The sequence below is a fragment of the Branchiostoma lanceolatum genome, chromosome 1 (genome assembly GCF_035083965.1).
Source record: "Branchiostoma lanceolatum isolate klBraLanc5 chromosome 1, klBraLanc5.hap2, whole genome shotgun sequence".
Lineage (NCBI taxonomy): Eukaryota > Metazoa > Chordata > Leptocardii > Amphioxiformes > Branchiostomatidae > Branchiostoma > Branchiostoma lanceolatum.
The window spans coordinates 28,314,019-28,333,794 of record NC_089722.1 but is presented as its reverse complement, the minus strand read 5'-3'; the positions used below and the strand labels follow the sequence as shown (position 1 = coordinate 28,333,794).

The window sequence follows — 19,776 nt, the reverse complement described above, 5'->3', positions numbered from 1 at the left end:
CAGTTGGAGGGTACAGAAGAGATGTACCACGCTGAAGGTGGGATCCCTATGACGGAAAACGCACAGAATGCCATCGCGTTCCTGTATGGAGACACGGAAGTGTTCGAGGGCCGTCCTTCCGGGTTCTTCACCAAAGCAGCCGCTGATGAAGAAGCCTGTCAGTCTCAGGTATCCATGACAACGGGAAATATGGATGCTGACCTTGGAGGACTAAGGTGTGACCCAGGTGATGACTGGGCAACCTTGAACTCGGACTTAATGGATTAATAACAATGTGGGTCAAGTTGTACCCATATGGCATTATTTCATTGTGATGCACTTTTCCGAACGTCATGACAAACATTTTTTGTATCTTTATCATCATTACCTTTAGATTGCTATCAGTACCTCCATGCCCTAAACTTGGTTCAGATAACTTAGCATACCAAATTGTTACAAACATGCATCAATTCATCTCAACCAACTATACATTGTTAAGAGATTACATTGCATATGTAATCATCACTAATGAACTCAAAATTGTCAAGCCTCATTTCCTTATCGTACTTAATATTACATATTCAACAGTGCTGTTTACATTTATGGTCATTTGGCCATGCTATGTCTGATTTGAGGCTAGATTGTAGGATAAAACTTCAGGTCACTTTGCTTGTGTTTTATCATCTCATTTTTTCGGGCAATTATATTGGAATGCTGTAGTGTTACCATGTGTTAGAAAGGAAGAAGAGTATCTGTATCAAATCTGAAATTGTCAGATAATGCATCAGTCATGAAGAATGAATTTATGGGAAATTGACTGGCATCTAGGTCATTCATGAAATAAAGTGTGTAAGGCTTTATGGGAGCCTGATGAAGCCTTAACAGAATGTTATGAACACATATGCTTGCTCACTGTATTTTCTTGTGTGAAGTGAAACACACATCCTACTTCTACGAAAACTACCAGTATCCTATTTCAACTTACCACACAATAACCAGGGGAGGGGCTAGCAACCCCTTCCTGTAAAAATATACTCTGCTACTGAAACAGCAAGGAAACTTCCTGCCTTATGTATCACTACATAGGTCTAAGCAAACAATCTGAACACAGTAACCACAAGCACGACATTCTCATATATTTCCAGTTGGTTTTATTTGAGTGTTTTAGTCAGTATGGATAGCCCGACATCTTAGAACACCATCTCGTGTGGATATTGGCCGTTCTTCAGAGAGAAGGTGGAGCGCATGTAGCTCTTCAGGTGCTTTTCATTCTGCAGCAGTGGCAGGATCTGGCTGTCCACAGCAACCTGGTCTTCCTTTCTTTCTTGACTGACAGAGTATTTCTGTTGGGGAAAAAGATTCTGTTTTAGCACAAATGCCTTAAACAAGCTTCCTAACCCATTTCACTCCAAGTGTTATTCTAATGCTCAATTCAATGTGGTCTTGAAACTAGAAGGGCAAACATTTTCCCCTCATTTTAGTTAATCCAAAAGTTTCATTCTCCTGCCTCCTGTTCGACATGATTCAGTTATGACTTAACAAGAAAGATTAGGTTATCTGACGAAAAAAATCCTACAAGAAAGCCACATTGTTCAAAGGGTAACTCGACTCCATAAGAAAGTGTTCTGGTTCTGTAGAATGAGGAAAATAACACCTGCTTCTGAGGTTGAGACCAGTGCACCTTGCTCAGAGTTTTGCCTGACTCCTTATTGTAAAACAATTATACTTTTCAGAAATCTAATATCTAGAAAAAGTACTGAAATATCACCTCTTCCTCGGTGTCGAAGATCTCGCCCTCCTGGTGCTTGGGTTTCCTCAGCCTCTTGCGCTTGAAGTACCGATCGTTCAGGCGGGCGGGAAGCTTCACCCCAGAGATGTCGATCTTCGTCTTCGTGGCAATCACGTAGATCTGGTTGACGCGGCGCAGGGGGACAGCGTTGAGCTTGAATGGACCTGCCAGGAGCAAAAGTACAAATCAGATGAATTGATTTGAATCAATGTACCAGGTGTGTCCCTTTTGTGTTGCCACTATATTATGCTCATATTATTTGTGTTAATCATTACTGCTATTATTAGGATTTACTTCTGATTATTATTATTTACTACTGTACCTCTATCAACAATTTAATTGGTGTCCTATAAGTCCGTATGGGCTGGGCGACTTTATTGAGTTGCAGGACACAAAAATATAACATTCATTCATTCATTCATTGAGCACTGATCACATCTTCTACAGACATTGGAATGTTTCGTTTAATGCATTTTCACTCCCATAGCAAGTAGACTTACTAAGCCCCACACAATAATCTACCCATGCTTTCGATACTGCATAAAAACTAATCTAAGCACAGAAAACAATGAGAAGAATTACATACCAGTGACCAGAAGAAGACCAGACATTTTCAGCTGCTTCAGGAAAACAACTTTCTGTAAAAGGCAACAAATATCTAATCAGATACATGAAGATTTCTGTCTTATTGTGATTGGCTGGGACGCACCACCTTTGTTTTAGAAACGAGAAAATTAGCATGGTACTTTGTCCTCACACAAAAACCACATTATTTTGTTTGTATTAAACAAGTCTTTGGAGGATTCAAATCATGTTAGTGTGTGTGGCAACAACTGTTAAAGCTAAGCTGACGGTGAACAAGCAGAGCTATTGTAGTGTTGCCTAACAAATTATTTCGCTACCAGTCTATCAATCTCCATAATTTAGTACATAGGACTGAGAAAGTGGGTAGCAAGACAGTTTACAAACAGTGTAATCAATTGTTATCTTTCATTGGTTAGTCATCACTTAACTAAAGTAAGGTTTACGTACAGACCTGTCTCCAGCATTAGATTTTGTTCCGGCCCACTCATTCTTTGGGAGCCCATGTTATTAATCTTTTTAGTTAGATCTGTTGTTTAAAGCTTACAGAAATACATTTTGATCAATTTCATGTCATGAAGTTCAGTTTTTTTTAAAGAATGGGATGAATTTTTTTTCAAGTTCCAACAAGAAAATTTCCGCCTTGGGACAGAAGGACGGGTCCTGAAGACAGCCCTGGTTATGTATCTAAAGTAGGACTGGAAGTGCACTGTAACTCTGGTATTGTCCCTAGCTCAATGTGGGAATGACTTACCTTTCCCTTATGTCTGCCTGACACCAAGATCAAGACAGTGCCTGGTGTGATGGAGGGGCGCAGCTTCTTCTTGTGCTGGGAGAACGGCTTCTTGTTGCTGCGAAGTTTGCGGGGAACGTCCTCTGTAGGGTAATACTTGGGCTGTGCAAAGGGAATAAATAAATGAATTGTAAGGACAAGCAACCATTTTACATTTAACGTGAGACACACACACTCGAGATCTTTACTTTCAGTACTCTCTCGATAAGCTAGTTTACGGTTTGAACAGTGCATGCGTAGCGTGATTCATGATTTGTGAGTAATACAGTACTACGTTCAAGTAGAAGGCCCCCTGAGACATTAACAAAACACATCTGGACATGGTATCAAGCATGGCCTAAACAAGAACTACTGTCAGGTTATTTTTTAGGGGTCTTCGCCTTTGACTTGACGAATGCATAGTTTAAACTGAATGGGTTTATTTCAAGTTTAGTCATCATAAATTTGCTACACATGATGGAACCTACCGTCCTGCTGACTGGGACCTTCCTGGTGCCTCCGTTCTTGTCGCCACCGATGTCCTTGTTGACGAACCTGGTGTTCTTCTTGGTTTCTGACTTAGCCCTGGATTTAGGGATGGAAAGGTTACATGAAGCACATTTGAGTGGAACATCATCATGTTATTAAGGTTGAAAGATTATGTCAGCATTATCACTTACATTCAGTCCGAACACAATGGAAAGGAAAGCTGTGCATGGAGTTGAAAATAATTTTCTCCCCAAACTATGACCTACCTAAAAACAAAACAGATGATCCATTTGGTCCTATTATACACATCAAGCTATCAACTAGTCTGTATAACGCAAACTGCTGCTGTCCGGGACTTTTATGGCCCCTACCCGTGGGCTGACCGGTTACGGGCGGCCACTATAGGTTTGATTCAATCAAGCCACTTATCAACCTACCTGGGCTTTTTCAAGGCCTTCTTGATGCGCTCATACATGAAGGTCTTGGCCCACATCTTGGAGCGGCTGTTGCGGCCGACCCCCTTAATGAGGGTGGCATTGCGGGAGCAGTGCTTTGCTGCCGTCTTCTTTTTGTCCGGCATCTTGACTACAAATACAGTAACACATGAATATAAATTCAATCACTGAGTCAAAATATACTCGCAACAAATTATGTTCTACACAGACATATTATAAACATGTCGAAAGAACACATGTACATTTTGTATGCAATCAACTATTGTTCAGTTTAATTCTATGACAGACGTAATATGAAGCTTCTGAATGTTTAGTTGGTTAGATACAAAAATTATGGCCTAGACAAAATCTATCACTTGAAAACGTCATGGGAAGGTAAGTTTGAGTCTTATTTTCCGCACATGAGTTGAAGACTTTCACGAGGGAGAACGATGCCGACAGGAAAAGAACATATGGTTCTGATAATTTGATGTGAAAACTGAAAAGAGCACTTGTGTGAGCGATCGTAAGGTGTAACATATTGGTTCGAGAGCCAACGTGACCACTCCGAGCACCGTCTCATGGAGGCCGCCATCTTTGCTAGGTTTTGATGGCAACAAACGCTACATCGGCGGCGTTTTTACCCCATAGAATGTCACAATATCAACAAACTATTAAATGTATAGGCATCCACATACAACTATCTAACAATGTCCCAAGTATCTTTTACTGATGATTTGCTGTTGTTGAGAAATTCAGTAGATTGTGTGGCACATCACTATGAAAGTAACCATTACCTTTCAGCCACTGCCGCAAAGAGGAGGAACATCCGGGGATTTTACCCTACCACCTTTTCATGACGTCATTACTACACATGTTGTGATGACGCCAGGGTCACTGCACATAGCGGGAAAGGTCACCGTGATACTTCTAAGATTTCGTCGTCTTTATACTAGCTCTTCTTTATCGTTTTCTACGGTTTTGTGACACGTATGACTAATTTAAACAAAAAACAAGCAGAAGCCATTATGATATGAGGATTTATGGTTACTCGTTTCCTTGTGATTAACGTTTTAAGCCAGTAAAGGGACTGAAAAAGTAGGACAAATATGCCAGTTTCAGGTACGTGCTCTTTGTGGGTTGTGTGTACAAATTATATTTGTATGTGTATGTAACAAGTAGGTGTGTTCTCTTGTACCTTGTGTTGAAAATTCGTTTTTTTTTTTAATGTCAATAAATAATGTTTGGAAACATAATGTCCTTGGAAACACGCATAGCGACTTTCCATTACATTGGAATGTTTTGACTTTTGAACCAGTCCGATTTCTAATATAATTTCTGCCCATCTCAGCTGAAAACTCCCAAGAGGACCAGGTCAACTATAGACAGAAGTACAAGAACTTGAAACGGAAGCTGAAGTTCCTAGTCTACGTAAGTCCCAAATAGAAATACAGTCTGCTAGAAGCTGAACATGTCTCTCCAATGGGTTACTGTAAATTCTTTTACTTTTATGGTGGTTACATTTCATGGTAGGACTAGGAGGGGAGTTTTATGTTGTGTTTTAATTTAAACTTGCATTTGAAACAACTCGGTATGTACTATAGAGGGGAAACATATTTGCGGTGTTATGAATTTGGACTGAATTTACAGTGCAAGTGGAGAGGTCACCACGAAAATAAAATCACATTTTCTATCACTCACATTGTCTATTTCATCTTCTTTTCTTGTTCTTGATAACATTGGTAACATTCTTTTTTCAGGAACAAGAATGTTTCCAGGAAGAGCTCAGAAAATCACAGAGAAAACTGCTGAAGATCAACAGAGATAAAAGGTAGAATAGAAAAAAAATAAAACAATATCATAGCTCCCTCACAACAATATCGCAACAATACTACAGACAATCGTTAGTTTTTTCAAGGAGGTTTCTTGGTCTGTTGTATTTGTTGAGTAATAAAAGTCTACATCTGTTGGTTTACCACTGTTCCACTACTGGATACAACAGTTTTTCCCTTCTTTTTTTTCTCCACAGTTTCCTCTTGGATAGGCTGTTGCAGTATGAATGTATTGACCAATCATCATCAGGTATGTGTTACCTGCCATGTGTGTGTGCAGGGAATATGATCTTGTGGCACCTACAATGTATGCAATTATGATATTAATATCAAGAAATAGGAGACACAGTGTTTTGTCACAGTGATGCAGTTAATGTTGCTATGTTCAGAAATTCTCATCTTAGACAACTTGAACAAGTAATACCATCTATACTTGGGAGTTGACATGTACACAATTTGGTTAAGGAGAAATGCAAGTTCAACAGTTTGCCAGTTGTCAGGTTATGTAATATGTTTTTCTCTTACACTCGTGTATCAGACTCGGAGGAAACAGCATCATCAGATGCTAGTGATACAGAAGGACAGAAGGTCACAGGGACAGAAGGTTCCAAACACAAGTGAGTGACTCTGTAGTGACATTGTATCACTTTTAATGTCGGGATGAAGTTGTGTACTGTATTCAATAAATGTATGTCATAAAACAACTGCCAGCTGCAGGGGTTACATATGAATGATGGATTATCCATTGAAATTTGAAAAGAAAAATGGAGAACAATCTTAGCCACTCCTTTCAGCAGTAATTGTTTGGTCATAGAATAAAAGCTCAGACAGCTTTGCACAATTTTGTTACTTACCAAATGTTGTGTATTTCCAGGAAGAAGACAACCTCCTACCCTCCCATGTTTAGCCCCAGTACCATGTCAGGCATGTTTGGACCACTGGGGTACCCACAGACAGGCGCCATGACACAGCCCATGATGGTAACTTCAATCTTTTATTGTTTTATTGTTTGTCGATAAACATACTCCTCTTCTGATGCCTCACTGACGGTCATACACACATTGATGAAAAGATGCATACCACTATTTACAATTTCCTACTGATGCACACTCTTTTCAGGCCTACACACATTAATGTAGGTCATTCCCTTTCTTATGATATCAATACTCAATAGAGTCCATTCCGAGTCACCGCGAGGGTTTTATGATAATATTTGTAATCATTTTGAAACATTTCTAATAAAAGAATATCTGACTGACAATAGTTCTAAATTTTTCTAAAAGATCAAATAGAAAATATGAATTTATTCGAATTTAATTAGATAATTTAGAAATATTTTGAAAGTAACTGCACAAAAACCTCTTTATTTGTAATAATTTCTAAACATCTATGTGATTATTTAACTTTTAGAAGAAATGGTAGAAAATGGTAGAATGGTGATTGCCCCCATAAAAGTAGGTGCTAATCTGGCCCTTCTGTCTGCCTTTGTACATCTATAGACTTCACTGCAGGACACTGTTGGGTCCTTTGTGGAAAGCATTCTTCCCTAAACTTCGCAAGGATGTGTGAATTGCTTTCTTCCCAGCCCTCTGTCCTATTTATAGAGATGTTACAAATAATGGTAGAAAATGGTAAGAAATTGTAAAAAATTGTAAATAATGGTAGAATGCTGTTACCATTATTTAGAAACCATTGTAAATATTATATTCTACATCATGAATATTTCTAAAGTTTTAGAAAACTTAAGAAATATTTAGAAACTTGAAATCACATTCAAAATATTTCAAAAGTATCAAATCTCTTACACAAATAATAACAAAAACTTGAAAATAGTTCTAAATTATGACAATAACTACCCTCCCGGTGACTTGGAATGGACTCTACTTCATGTTCCATACATGTACAGGCTCCATCCATGGCTGGGTTTCCAGGCTATTTCCCCTCAGCACAGAGAGTTAAGAGTGAGAGCCCGGGGCCAGGCAGACCAAGGAAACAACAACAACAGAGACCCAAGAAATGTAAGCTTTACTGGAAATAATTATTCAGTTGTAATACAAGCATTTGGTATTTTGTCACATGTTTTCTTTTTTTGGAAACCATTATATAGCCAGTAGGGTGATTGTTAAGTTTGTGCTATCCTCATTCTTGACTGTACTACCTTTTCTTTCTTAGCCTCAACTAAGTCTAGTAAATCAAAAGTAGCCAAAGAGCACGGTGAGTCCTCCAGTAAGGGCCAGCTCTCGTCCTTACAAATGCCCGGACCTCCGTCTGCCACCGTGCCACATGAACTCTTCAGTGGGGGCTCTGGGAATCCAGAAAGGTGAGTTTTGTTTTACCAAGCTCTCTTTAACCTGAGTCTTGGTTTAAAATATTTGAGCCCTGTAATTCTTATTTGAGGAATAACATTGCGATAAACTTCATTCCAATACAGCAAAATTGTCTTGCAGAATTTTCAGATTTCTAGCTCTTATGATTTATGACAGAAGTAGGTTATTTGCTGTTGTTGAGTCAGTAACTGCCTTACATTTTCCTCACAATGAGATCTCTTGCTCTTTTACAATTTACAGTGAGCAAGAAGCACCGATGGATGAGTCCATGTCATCACAAAGTTTACCCAGTGACTTGGATGATGCATATGATGGTGATGACAACTTAGTCATTGACATACCAGAATAAAACGTATGTCTTATCAATGATAATGACACTGTACGACACATGCATCAATGTGTAACAATGAAGTGAGCAGAAAATCATGTTGAAGCAGACCTTAAAATATATACTTGCATCATATGTGGTCAGCAGTTGTACAGTCAACGATTATTAAAAAAGAATTACGCTTCTTCCATCCACATGAATACTGTAGCGTTTCTTACTTCTTATACATAATTTCTTCTTACCATTGTATCGAAATACAGCATTTATGTTAATACATTCATCACAGCTTTGAGATAGCCTTTCTGGAGGTGAATCTGTCTATTCTGAAGGGTGTCATGTCCAGACTGGGTGATTTGTCCAACGTCAGCTCACACAACAACCTCCCCACCATTGGTGCCAACTTGAATCCATGCCCTATAAAGATGATAGTTTGAAGATAAATTATTGTAAACTGATGTTTTGGGTTAGGAATTTCATGTACAGATGTTTTTCTGACAAAATAATCAATTCTTGATTTATCTGTAAGTTCACTAAAGTTCAAAGACTGTTTAACCTAAGGCTTATACATTCAGCTTACTCCTGCTGAGGTAGACTACTATTTCTGCCCCAAAATTGTTTGATTTTCAAGTTTAAGGTGAATGTTAGATCTACAATGTATCTGAAACAGTTACAAATCGCAAAATCCTTTTTTGGATTTCTTTACACTTTCAAATAGGAGTTGAAAAGTAAAAGTTACCTGAGAAGCCAGCTCCAATGACAATGTTCCTGTGTTTTGGGTGTCTGTCCAGGATATACTCTCCATCTGGTGTGTTCTGTAAGACAATGGTACAGCAGATAATAATGAGCTATACAGAATAGGCAGAGCATGCACAACCTACATACATCAACTGTGTAAGGATTTGTGCTGTACTTTGGAGGGCTTTCCCAGGGCTATGGAGGATAGGGAGGGCTGAAAGAGTCTTGAACATTTGTGAGACCTTCACGACCAGATGATGATGATGATACAGAATAATAAATTTGATTAACATAACATAGTAATAACTGAATATTAGCTGTAAGTTTTCTTGCTTTTGTTCTCAAGAAAAAAAAGAAAACTGTTTAATACCGTATACATGCAGGTCTCCACAATGCCTGGCTTGTCATGTAACCCTGGGAAGTGTCTTCTGACAAAGTCGCCCAAGAACTGTAGGTCAAATTTCAGGTCCGCCTGCATGTTGGTGTCCCTGTTGTCTGGGTCTGCTGGATGTCCAGTGTGGCGACAGATCTACAAAAAAGACAATGAAAAAATAAGATAGGCTTCAACTTAGACAAATGATGTATGACCAAGAATACATACTGTGGAATAACTGCACAATCTGAGCTTTCACATATTTGCCAAATTCAGACATCTACAGTTGAGAGCTAATTTGACAAAGCCCAATTTAGCAACCAAACCTCATGCATTATGATTACGATTTAAATTTACTCCAACATAAGATTCACCAAATTTTCTAATTTTGTCACCTACAAAATAAAGACTATCTCAGAACAGGTCACTTCCTGAACGTGTGACAGCACCTGTATTCTAAAGAAGATCAGAAGATTGGTCAAAAAGTCACAATCCTTGTGTTGGAGTTATGTTTTAATACATTAGATGAACTTTCCTGCTAAACCTGAAGCAATTTGTCCTAGTCCTTAAAAGTGTTTGCAAGCCTTTTTACAAGTAGTTTTTCAGATACCTTCATCATGTCTGGATATTCGAAGCACGGTAGTCCATACACCTCTGTGTCCTCATCCTTAATCACAGGGAAGTCTGACAGCAGGGAATAGGCAGAAGGCACTTTCTCCTTCCAGTAGCACACATTGACGCGAAGTGTCTGGGAAGAGAAGAGATTAGTGAAGTCACTATTTGGACATTAGAGAATAGCTTCATGAGGTTAGCAGTTCGGACTGAATGTAAGAATAGATGAGTGAGTGAATAAATGTAATGGATGAATGAATACTGTAAATGCTGAAACGTTCGCGGTGGTTTTATGTTAGCGTTTTTCGCGGTAGAACTTTAAACCACAAAAAAAGGCTGTGCCATTGTATGACTGTAGCGCTACTATTGCTTAAAACGAGAGCTTAAAACCACCGCAAACACTCCATTTTCTTACTACCCTGAAATTAAATCCCCGCGAACATTTGTGCATTTACAGTAGATGATGATAAGCATGTTATTGACATAATACGGACTATTGCCCCCTCCCCTATCATTTTGCTCTCCATTTTGCTCTCAGGTTCAAAGGTTGATAAACTCCATTCTGTATTCAAGTATCTTGCAGAAGTTGAACACATTGTGGCGTACTTCTAGAGGTAGATCCAGGCCAAGATTGGACAACAGCTTGCCCGCCCACGGTCCGCAGGTCAGCACCAAACGTCTGGTCCGTATTTTCCTCTTGGATGTGATGACAGAAACTGTTGGCCCCGGTGTGATTCCTGTCACTGCCTCACCGTCTTTCAGACATCCACCCTTCTGTACAAACAGGTCCTGTGGTGGACAGGGATAAATGGTTTAAGTCTTAAATCAAGACCACCGCATGTCCATGACAAAACATACAAAAAAATGGAGGTTCAGTACCAAGGTCGGCCACCAGGAGGACAGAACAAATATCATTGTAATCCATCCAGAGGTTCTTATCAATCTTAAGTTATTAAGTCACACAAACGGAATGAAAACTTTTCATGGAGGTACAGGGTAATTGCTTATGCAAACGGTTTCCCTTTGACCAAATCTGACGTAATTTTGCTCAGGAAAGAAAACATTTGTGCTGATGATTTAACAGGAAGCTCAAACTCAAAGATTTGTCTACCCATATTTCTATAACTAAATATAAGTACTTTTCCAGAACATAAGTCATGGTAGAGTAGACAACAATTACTTCCAAAATCTATCCAGTTGCTTCAGTAACTGTTTCCTTGCGCATCTCATTACCTGGATGTCTAACCTTCATCGACAAGACAACATCTAGGTTCTACTTGCACACATGCATTGCTTAATACAGAAAGACTAAATCTAGCTGCAGGGTGTTCAGACCACTACAGCAGCAGAACACAGTGGACTATTACTATAGGTTAGTTGTGTTAAAAAAATAAAATAAAATTAAGATGACCTGCAGAGCCCTGACAGCCTGGTCTGCCTTGATGAGTCCAGCTCCTGCCTCCGTCACGCCCACATAGTTGCCAGGGAAACGCAGCATGGGGAACTGGTGTCTGAGGTCCTGATTGGTCAGCACCTTGGACTGAACTCCGACCTTGTGCAGGTTGGTGTGTATGTCCTGTAGGATAGGGTTGTCTGGCCGCCCCCAAGCCAGCTGTCTGCAATCCCTGCAACAAATTAAACCATCAATAGGTTAGAATTTAGAACAAAGATTTTGTACGTGGAGCAACAATGAAGAAATCATAATTTCTTTCTGATAATTCATATTCTTTAAGTTTTCTATTTTAAAAGAAACTTAAACGGAATAGCCTGCAGGCACCACAGAACTGAAAAAAGATGCAATAAAATAGAAAATTGAAGCGTCACTGCAAAGAATGACATGATAATCAAGAGAAAAATATATAACTATTTGACAATGAGAAATAGACTTTCCAACTGCAGTCTTGTTTTTTTGCTGCACTTTGCCCTGACCTAATAAAACATCTATTTAGAATTATCTACTGAAAGTGTCTGTTTTTTTCTTCACTTTTCCCTGACCAGTATAAGTATTAAAACATTTATCTAGAAATCTACTGAAAGGTGTAAATCAATGTTCATCCTCCTTACACAGTGAGTTTGGTGCCAGATTCTGTCTCCACCTGTCTCCACAGCTTGTTGGACTCTGCCGCCATCCTGGCGTAGTGTTCCTGCTTGTACGACTTGCGCGTCGCCCTCGTCTGGCCCCACGAACTTCCGCGGGAATGGGGGAGACAAAACTGAAAAAAAACGATGGCAAAACAAAATGATGTTGGAATGAAAAGAGACTGCACTTAATAGTACATTGATGAAGGTTAGACATCCAGGTAATAAGATACGCCAAAAAAAAGTTACTCAAGCAAAGTTGGATAAAATTTTGAACCAGTCAGACATTTCACAGCACTTAAAGTAATAGTCTCTTAGACTTTGTCATCAAAACATTGGCATTGAAATTTTTGAATGTTACTGGTAGTAAGATTTTACAATATACACAAAAAATAAACATCACAACTGATACTAGTATTCAACTTACAAATAAAAGGCCTGAAATGCTGTTTTTGCCTTGTTCACGGCACAATTTTGTATGTATTGGTTGTTGCAACAAATGTTCTCGGTTTGATTCCAGGTGTTATAACATTTTATGTCATCCCTTATTTTTTGCATCGTCTTGTTGTTCTTTTCTGTAAATCTAATTTTTTCCCTCACTCACATAATTTTATTCAATGGATGGCATCTGTATTATGAAACCATCAAAATGATGTTAATATTTCCTTTTTCATGTGAAGGGGTGGATAAATTTTTTATAAACTTTGGAAGAAATCTGAGCAAGCCCAACATGTTTTATTCTTACCTGCTCCAGCAGTAGTGTTGTGACTCCATTCTGCACCAGCTGGAGTCCACAGGCTGACCCCATGACCCCTGCACCCACCACAACACAGTCCCACACACCAGGGTCAGACATCACTCTACTCACCCAGGGGTTCTGGTTTCACAGAAACATGTAATCATTGGAAACAACAGCTGCAGCAAACACTGCAGGATGAGCACAGAAGGCAGATCTCTTCACAAGAAAAAGTAGACAGAATTAAATGCACAATCCAACCAGCTTGTATAATCATAGGTTAAGGTCATCAAGACAGACTCAGTGAACTGAACCATGAAGGGTTGTGGGGGAGAGGTCTATAGAAATTATCAGTCACTGTAGCTAATAGCTGCAGAGTTGTGTGGTTTCACTTTTTCCACTATTGATGCACTTATCGCGTCCAATTTGTTGTGCACTTTGTCTAAAATCTCCTACTACAATCAACTACTAGTACACACCTTTGTCCTCCCGTCACCCCTAAAACGTTTATGGAATAATCTACAGTGACCCAAATGTTTGACCAACAAGAATTCCCCAGAGGGTCCTCCAATTACTTGGACAAGGACAGGGCTGTTAATAAATAACTACCGGTACACCTGGTCCCCACCAAGCCTACTCTCCAAGCAGAGCTAGGGTTTCGACTGGTTTTTGACATGTTTTTAGGCGTTTTTGTCATGCCTTCAAGGTTGGCGACACAACAAAAACGATGACAAAGTAGAAGGCATGACAAAAACGCCTAAAAACACGTCAAAAACCAGTCGAAACCCTAGCTCTGCTTGGAGAGTAACCAAGCCCCCTTTGAGGCTGAAATGGTACGACAGTATTTGTTCAAACAGGGCAAAGACCATGCATGCCTCAGTGCATTGTTTGTTAACTGTAAATTTGGCCCTGACCTACCCACCTGGCAGGTTAATGAACAAACATCATCATCATGACACAACTTTTAGTCAGTAAAAACGTCAAAGAAAATATATCTCAGGAATGAAATTGCCTGGTTTATGGTTTGAGTCGATCTAGCTGGTCTAGCAGGTTAGACCTGCTTGCACATAGATGTGGCAGCTTGATGGCAGACTGCCAAGTACCTTTGCCCTGTGCATTAAAACTGTTTACAATCAAATGTTCTCAAATCAAATCTTTTAGCCCAGGTATATGGCCAAAATTAAACCTCATAAATCATCAAAATCATAACTACTAGTTTTATCTTTCTCTTTTTATTGGTCTTAAAGGCACCCAGAGCATTTTATGAGGCTTGAAACTTGACTAACAAAACTCCAATTTCTAGTCATTCCTGCACAGAGTAAGTTTCAATAACACTATACCATTACATATCGACATTAAAGGAGCAAAGATACTTGTAGTTGTGTGATGAGAATTGATAGAAAATCCAAGCCCTAATAGACTAATCCTGACTGTCCATCACATTTATTGGTTCGACCAATGAGAGAGTCGCTGCGTGTCCGTCAAATATTTGCATTTTTATGTTTTAAATTTGTATTTCTGCGTTCTGACGAAGGTGGGCCCCAAAATAAGCTACATGCCATAACATGGTGATCTTTTAGTTTCACGCGCCTACTGCAAATACTGTAGATACTATAAAATGCTCTGGATGCCTTTAAATGATAACAGTATCAATATTTACTCAATACAGAGTGTACAGCCTTCTATGTTTGTACATTCTTTATTGAACATCTCAGTAATATACATTATTTCACAAACTTTCATACTCAGCGCCGATTAAAAAGCATGTTATATAAATAGTTCTTGTCAACATGGCATTGTAATTGTCACAGTCAACGTAGTTCATTTTCAAACAGGGTTAAAATCATTCATATACATGTTGAATCCTGTCATTTCTATGCATAGAAATGTGTTTCTAAAACTGCATAATATTAATAAATAGCACAAAAGCAGAGACTGACATTGAACTTTTAAACAATGGTTCCACCTGTCATAACTCTCTTGTAAAAACAGTAACTTGTTATTTTAAAGTTCAAAAACAGTTTTTCATCAACCACTAGAAACATGCCAGCAATATTTACTTTGTATATTAAGTTATCAATAAAAAATCTACTTCAAGTTCATTTAACACACAAACAAGCCACAATACATAATGTTTGTTTTTCTTGAATACCAACAATCTCATAGTTAGAGGGCAAAAAATGCAATTCCAGTCCACAGCACTAGGGGGCAGTGTTCTGTTGTGTTGTACAGGGTTTCCAACAAGTTCTGTTTTTTGTTTCTTCACACTCAACATATCGTTTCAAAATGTTCCATCTTTTCCTATCTTTCTTCCAGTGTAACCATAAGACTATTGGTAAGGTGCATTTTTACTGGTTAAAAGTACAGCATATACCGTAAAATTCCTATTTACGTACGCACCCCTCCTAACGTACGCACCCCCGATTTGGAGACGATTGCGGGCCTGACTCAGTGAGTTGAAACATTCAGGGGAAAAACCCTCCTAACGTACGCATCCCCTCTCCAGCATTTCGGTGGATAGTTAAAGGTTGACATGATCATCCTTCCGATGATGTTTACCGACTTAAAGGGTTACTGAGAAAATGTTTCTGGGTAGAAAATGTCAAACAATTTAGATATATGTATTATTTATTCTTTATTACTGATTGATTGTGTGGTAGCATTCCACACTTCATCTGCATGAAGATGTACCGTAGTCTCAAGCTGATATGCGATTTTTACGAGGAAGAACTCCTCCTAACGTACGCACCCCAACTTTGGCGTAGGCCTGGAGCACCTGCTTGCGACTTGAAAAGTTTAAAAAGTGCGTACGTAAATAGGGATTTTACGGTAATATAGATTGAAAGCTGGGATGAAAACCATCTTGCATTTCTAGGGAACATTGGCTGTTTCTATCAATAAATAATTTCCATAAATTCATCTTAAAGTGCTGTTAATCATTCTTTAAAAAGCTTTCTACTTGTGCACGGGCAACCTGCATTTTGGATCAAAACTGGTTGCTTTAAAATGTAGAGATTGAACGTCGAGATTGAACCGAAATGAAACTCTTCCTATACTTTTCAACAGGGTATGGAAAGCGTTTTTTTGTTGAACACACACATACTCTTCCTAAAAAACAAGGAAGACAATTTCTTGAATACTAGTATTTAACACGTAGCCATTGACAATGACTTTGTAGCTTTAAATACTATAATACAACCAGACTCAAATTTTAGTTTTAAGTTAAACGTTTTAAACATTTTAGTTAAAAGCGACACTTACAAGTTGATATAGGATATCATCAAACATTAGCATGACAGGAAGGATTTGTCTACAATCATAGCTTGTACATTTCATGAGGTATTCCTTATACAGAAGCTGCATACCCTTAACCCTCTTCATGCTAAGCTACACTGTAAAAATGTAAGTTTGCTGCCTGGACAATACTGTGGCAGGAAGAAGGTTAATAAACCAGGCACCATTTTGATTCCAAGGAAATAAAAGCAGTATCATAATGATAAAATCATATGCCTTGCCTGACGAGATTGTACAGTTAGCAACATGGTTATCTTTCTTAAAAAAAAACTCCATAGACCATAACAACTAAATTGTTCTCTGGTTCTCTGTCTTTTTGGAAATAAAGTTATAAAGGTATTTCAGACTTGTCAGAATCATCAGTATTTACAGCTACTACAATAAAAACTACTCTTTTTACACTAAGACTTGACACACTTCAGACACCCTATTTGACAGATTTTACTCAATGTTGGACCCCACTATACTACCGATGATACTGCATTATGGGCTCGGGCATTCGGAGAATGCCATGTGGTTGGTTCTGTACCGGTTGATACGGTTGGCTCTGGTACGGCTGTCCGTATCCGCCGGGTGGAGCGTAGTTTCCGTATGCGCGAGGTTGCGGAGCGGGGGCGCTCTGTGAACGGTTCATGAGTTCCTGCATCTTGTCCGACTTGACTCTGCGGAGGTGTGCGAGTCTCCTCTTCTCCTGGTACTGTGAGAGGAAGTCCTCCACAACCACGCCTCCCTCAAGGAACTGGTCAGCGAGGGACTGAGAAGGACATGTCAGGTGTTATCAATATTAGCAAGTCCTTCAATGTAATACATGTATAATAGTATAACTAACTAATTCACGAAACGCAAAATTTCAAGGTGTAAGAAAAATTGACATTTTCACTGAACTTTAACTTCACGTTGGCAGCAAGTAATTTACAGAAAGGATGTGTGGAAGGAGTCATAAATAGGTTTTTCACGGTGATGATAAGTTCACGTTAGAGAGGTGACCATGAAAACAGTGAACATAAAGTTACAGTGAAAGAAACAAGAATTATAGTAATTGCCACCCTGGTGTATTACACCAAAGTTACTCATAGTCCAGCAGATACAAATTCAGAATAAGTACCCAATGTGACATTTATGACAAAGGACATACAATATTACAAGCATGATTGTATATCATTGTAAAGACAGAGGCCCAATTAGCTTTTTTCAATGTGTTCTTACTTTCACTTTTCAAGCAGAAGACCTGTGCCAGTGGTGTGGTGGTGGTTTTCGTTTTCTCATGACTTAAAATAAATGACACCCAGGGCAGTAAGTTTTTTTGGCTGTCTGAACTTTCTGTAGCAAGATTACAAGTATGCACACTGCTTGTTTTTGGTGTCCCGTACAAAAATGGACTGAGGTACTAATATCACCCTCCGCGCCAGCCACAATTTTGTATGCTGCAACAGTTTCATACGCATATACCAGGGTTTCATACACATATGGAACCCATGCATGACACCACAGTTCTGGGGCCAAAATGCCAGCTCTCCTTCACCCATTTGATTTGAGAATCCCCTTTGTGATCTTAATGAGTTTCTGAAATCCCTGACCTCAGATTCCTCCTCTATCTCCGCAGCAGCAGCCTGCAGCAGAGCATGGGTCGTGTCCAGGTCATTTCTCTGCACCAGGGACTCTGAAAACCAAGTTAAGTCATTGTTAATACCAAGTTCTAATGACACTTTCTTAATTCAGGATTATTAGCACCATTGCAGCTATGGCCATCCTATTCTATAAATAATCTGTTATAGATAAACAAATCTGTCAACTACGAAGACATAGCAGTCTGAGAGAAAAGAATTGCGTGCTGCACATTAAGACACTAAGTAGTAGACTCCAGGTACCTAGGCGCTGTTTTTTCTCATCATACAGGACTCGAAGTTCGGCAGCCTCCTGGTGTACGCGGGCGAGTTTCTGTCTGCCCGCGACCAGCTCGGGTTCCTTCTCCAGGTTAAACTCCGCCAGACTGCGGTTACTGGCCAGCAACATCTCACGTTCAAGCTGAAGGGACTTCACCTGTGTGAAGAACGCTGGATGTTAACTTGAAAGTTCATTTGAACTCATTGAACTCATTCTGAATCAAAGTTGAACTGTAGTTTCCAACACAAAAAATTGGACTTACCCAAATTTGACTGACCAACTCCAGTCTTTGTCACGTTATGTAGATAGGACACATATGACTGGGTGAGCAGTGGATCATATTAAAGTTGCAGAAAATCTATGGTCTCTGTTGAGGGATGGTTGTTGAGCCCTCAGATGTAGAAAAGGCTACCACACCCAAACCTCTACTGCCAATTTTTTATGTTGGAAAATTTCAGTTCAACTTTGATTCAGAATACTGAATGCTTATGTCATATGCTAAGCATATGCCATATACTAGTTTTACTGGGGCTTGAAGTTTACATAAATGTACTTAACCGAAATTCTTCTTCTTCAATATAATGTCTTCAGTACCTCAAATATTGCATCATCTACTAGCATAATTCCACCAGGGTACATAATTCCTCTACACTGCAAAGATACGTCCAAACAGATCTCCAACCAAACGTCCCTCAGTACAATGCACTCCTGTATATCTAAACTACAGATGCATACTAGTGCATACCTGGGCCTGGGGGGTGCTGCACTAGAGCAAGGACCTTGACTAGAGATCTCTCAAACCCACTGTTTTTCAAAGCGGTGGATTTATGTAACCCGGCGGATTAATGTTAATGGCGGCTAATTTGATTATCAATTTTATATACATTTTGTACAAATTAGACTGTTTTCTGTAAGTAAATTATACGCTGATGATATTCATGATAATATGCACATTGAATCTGTAACGTTATCACTGCTCAGTATTTGTTGCTACAATACCAAGTTACTTCTTTTTGGTACTGTTTTATTCTTATAATCTAATTCGGCCTGGTATCAAAGCGCTGTAAGATAGTATACTATGGCTCATAAGAACATGACGAGAACTATATAGACGTAACGTTAGTTCTTCACACTCACAGATTCATGATCGTTCACCAAGTCCCATATTTTTCCGTCATCGCTCAGCATGCTCTGCAGTTCCTCCCTGTTTAAGTGGTTCAGGAGTTCGAAGTTAGCTTCTGGGGGACCCCTAGAACCCTGGGACCAGGACATCGTCGCAAATAAATCACAAGAAAACTAAATTGGAAAGGAAAACATCATTACACTGAAAGAAGAATGTCGGTCTAGTTTGTGATTAACCGCATCTACACGCAACAACTAGAATAGCACGTCTATGTGTAGTTTATTATCCTTCTATACACGCTTCTTGAAATCGATTAGACCATCAAGCAATCAAAATCAATTGAAATATTTATCGCCGTGTTGTTGAGAAGGGTATTTAGATGATATTATTATCATTTCATGATTTTAG

The 19,776-nt window shown here is 39.1% G+C and overlaps 4 protein-coding genes across 7 annotated transcripts; 1 reads left to right on the top strand and 3 right to left on the bottom strand.

Annotated features, from left to right (window-relative positions):
- Positions 1 to 1,113: 1,113 nt before the first annotated feature.
- LOC136446730 (large ribosomal subunit protein eL6-like) lies at positions 1,114 to 4,935 on the bottom strand. 2 transcript variants are annotated; one of them, XM_066445267.1, is made up of 7 exons: positions 4,843 to 4,935; positions 4,049 to 4,196; positions 3,611 to 3,707; positions 3,105 to 3,245; positions 2,355 to 2,406; positions 1,748 to 1,932; positions 1,114 to 1,322 (listed from the first exon to the last, which is right to left on the bottom strand). In XM_066445267.1, exons 2-7 carry the CDS (start codon positions 4,189 to 4,191, stop codon positions 1,170 to 1,172), a joined length of 771 nt encoding a protein of 256 aa, XP_066301364.1. In that variant the 5' UTR covers positions 4,192 to 4,196; positions 4,843 to 4,935; the 3' UTR covers positions 1,114 to 1,169. The 2 variants fall into 2 exon arrangements, with proteins under 2 accessions (XP_066301364.1, XP_066301358.1); XM_066445261.1 differs by lacking the exon at positions 4,843 to 4,935 and adding an exon at positions 4,468 to 4,600.
- A 23-nt stretch (positions 4,936 to 4,958) lies between these two features.
- LOC136446739 (INO80 complex subunit E-like) lies at positions 4,959 to 8,732 on the top strand. Its single transcript, XM_066445282.1, has 9 exons — positions 4,959 to 5,167; positions 5,397 to 5,476; positions 5,806 to 5,876; positions 6,075 to 6,127; positions 6,416 to 6,494; positions 6,752 to 6,857; positions 7,784 to 7,895; positions 8,050 to 8,197; positions 8,445 to 8,732. Exons 1-9 carry the CDS (start codon positions 5,155 to 5,157, stop codon positions 8,551 to 8,553), a joined length of 771 nt encoding a protein of 256 aa, XP_066301379.1. The 5' UTR covers positions 4,959 to 5,154; the 3' UTR covers positions 8,554 to 8,732.
- Positions 8,733 to 8,812: 80 nt separating this feature from the next.
- LOC136446715 (peroxisomal sarcosine oxidase-like) lies at positions 8,813 to 14,598 on the bottom strand. 3 transcript variants are annotated; one of them, XM_066445238.1, is made up of 9 exons: positions 13,990 to 14,598; positions 13,077 to 13,208; positions 12,317 to 12,465; positions 11,664 to 11,877; positions 10,859 to 11,041; positions 10,251 to 10,388; positions 9,638 to 9,796; positions 9,269 to 9,344; positions 8,813 to 8,946 (listed from the first exon to the last, which is right to left on the bottom strand). In XM_066445238.1, exons 2-9 carry the CDS (start codon positions 13,185 to 13,187, stop codon positions 8,813 to 8,815), a joined length of 1,164 nt encoding a protein of 387 aa, XP_066301335.1. In that variant the 5' UTR covers positions 13,188 to 13,208; positions 13,990 to 14,598. The 3 variants fall into 3 exon arrangements, with proteins under 3 accessions (XP_066301335.1, XP_066301326.1, XP_066301344.1); XM_066445229.1 differs by lacking the exon at positions 13,990 to 14,598 and adding an exon at positions 13,547 to 13,932; XM_066445247.1 differs by lacking the exon at positions 13,990 to 14,598 and adding an exon at positions 13,547 to 13,931 and having other exon boundaries at positions 13,077 to 13,144.
- A 149-nt stretch (positions 14,599 to 14,747) lies between these two features.
- LOC136446746 (vacuolar protein sorting-associated protein 37B-like) lies at positions 14,748 to 19,598 on the bottom strand. Its single transcript, XM_066445291.1, has 4 exons — positions 19,383 to 19,598; positions 18,230 to 18,401; positions 17,939 to 18,021; positions 14,748 to 17,115 (listed from the first exon to the last, which is right to left on the bottom strand). The coding sequence occupies exons 1-4, from the start codon at positions 19,515 to 19,517 to the stop codon at positions 16,828 to 16,830; spliced, it is 678 nt and encodes a 225-aa protein (XP_066301388.1). The 5' UTR covers positions 19,518 to 19,598; the 3' UTR covers positions 14,748 to 16,827.
- Positions 19,599 to 19,776: the final 178 nt, after the last annotated feature.

What these genes read in the sequence shown, in the direction of transcription:
- LOC136446730 (XM_066445261.1), bottom strand. Translation starts at nt 4,585, where the DNA reads ATGTTACACCTTACGATCGCTCACACAAGTGCTCTTTTCAGTTTTCAC. An exon ending in CGTGAAAGTCTTCAACTCAT is followed by an intron (nt 4,197 to 4,467) that starts GTGCGGAAAATA and finishes CTGTATTTGTAG; the next exon opens with TCAAGATGCCGGACAAAAAG. An exon ending in TCTTCGACACCGAGGAAGAG is followed by an intron (nt 1,323 to 1,747) that starts GTGATATTTCAG and finishes TTTCCCCAACAG; the next exon opens with AAATACTCTGTCAGTCAAGA.
- LOC136446739 (XM_066445282.1), top strand. An exon ending in ACAGAAGGTTCCAAACACAA is followed by an intron (nt 6,495 to 6,751) that starts GTGAGTGACTCT and finishes GTGTATTTCCAG; the next exon opens with GAAGAAGACAACCTCCTACC. An exon ending in ACAACAGAGACCCAAGAAAT is followed by an intron (nt 7,896 to 8,049) that starts GTAAGCTTTACT and finishes TTTCTTTCTTAG; the next exon opens with CCTCAACTAAGTCTAGTAAA.
- LOC136446715 (XM_066445238.1), bottom strand. Translation starts at nt 13,187, where the DNA reads ATGTCTGACCCTGGTGTGTGGGACTGTGTTGTGGTGGGTGCAGGGGTC. An exon ending in TCTGGCACCAAACTCACTGT is followed by an intron (nt 11,878 to 12,316) that starts GTAAGGAGGATG and finishes AATTTGTTGCAG; the next exon opens with GGATTGCAGACAGCTGGCTT. An exon ending in AGGCTGTCAGGGCTCTGCAG is followed by an intron (nt 11,042 to 11,663) that starts GTCATCTTAATT and finishes TGTCCACCACAG; the next exon opens with GACCTGTTTGTACAGAAGGG.
- LOC136446746 (XM_066445291.1), bottom strand. Translation starts at nt 19,517, where the DNA reads ATGTCCTGGTCCCAGGGTTCTAGGGGTCCCCCAGAAGCTAACTTCGAA. An exon ending in TGGTGAACGATCATGAATCT is followed by an intron (nt 18,402 to 19,382) that starts GTGAGTGTGAAG and finishes TTCTTCACACAG; the next exon opens with GTGAAGTCCCTTCAGCTTGA. An exon ending in AGATAGAGGAGGAATCTGAG is followed by an intron (nt 17,116 to 17,938) that starts GTCAGGGATTTC and finishes TGTCCTTCTCAG; the next exon opens with TCCCTCGCTGACCAGTTCCT.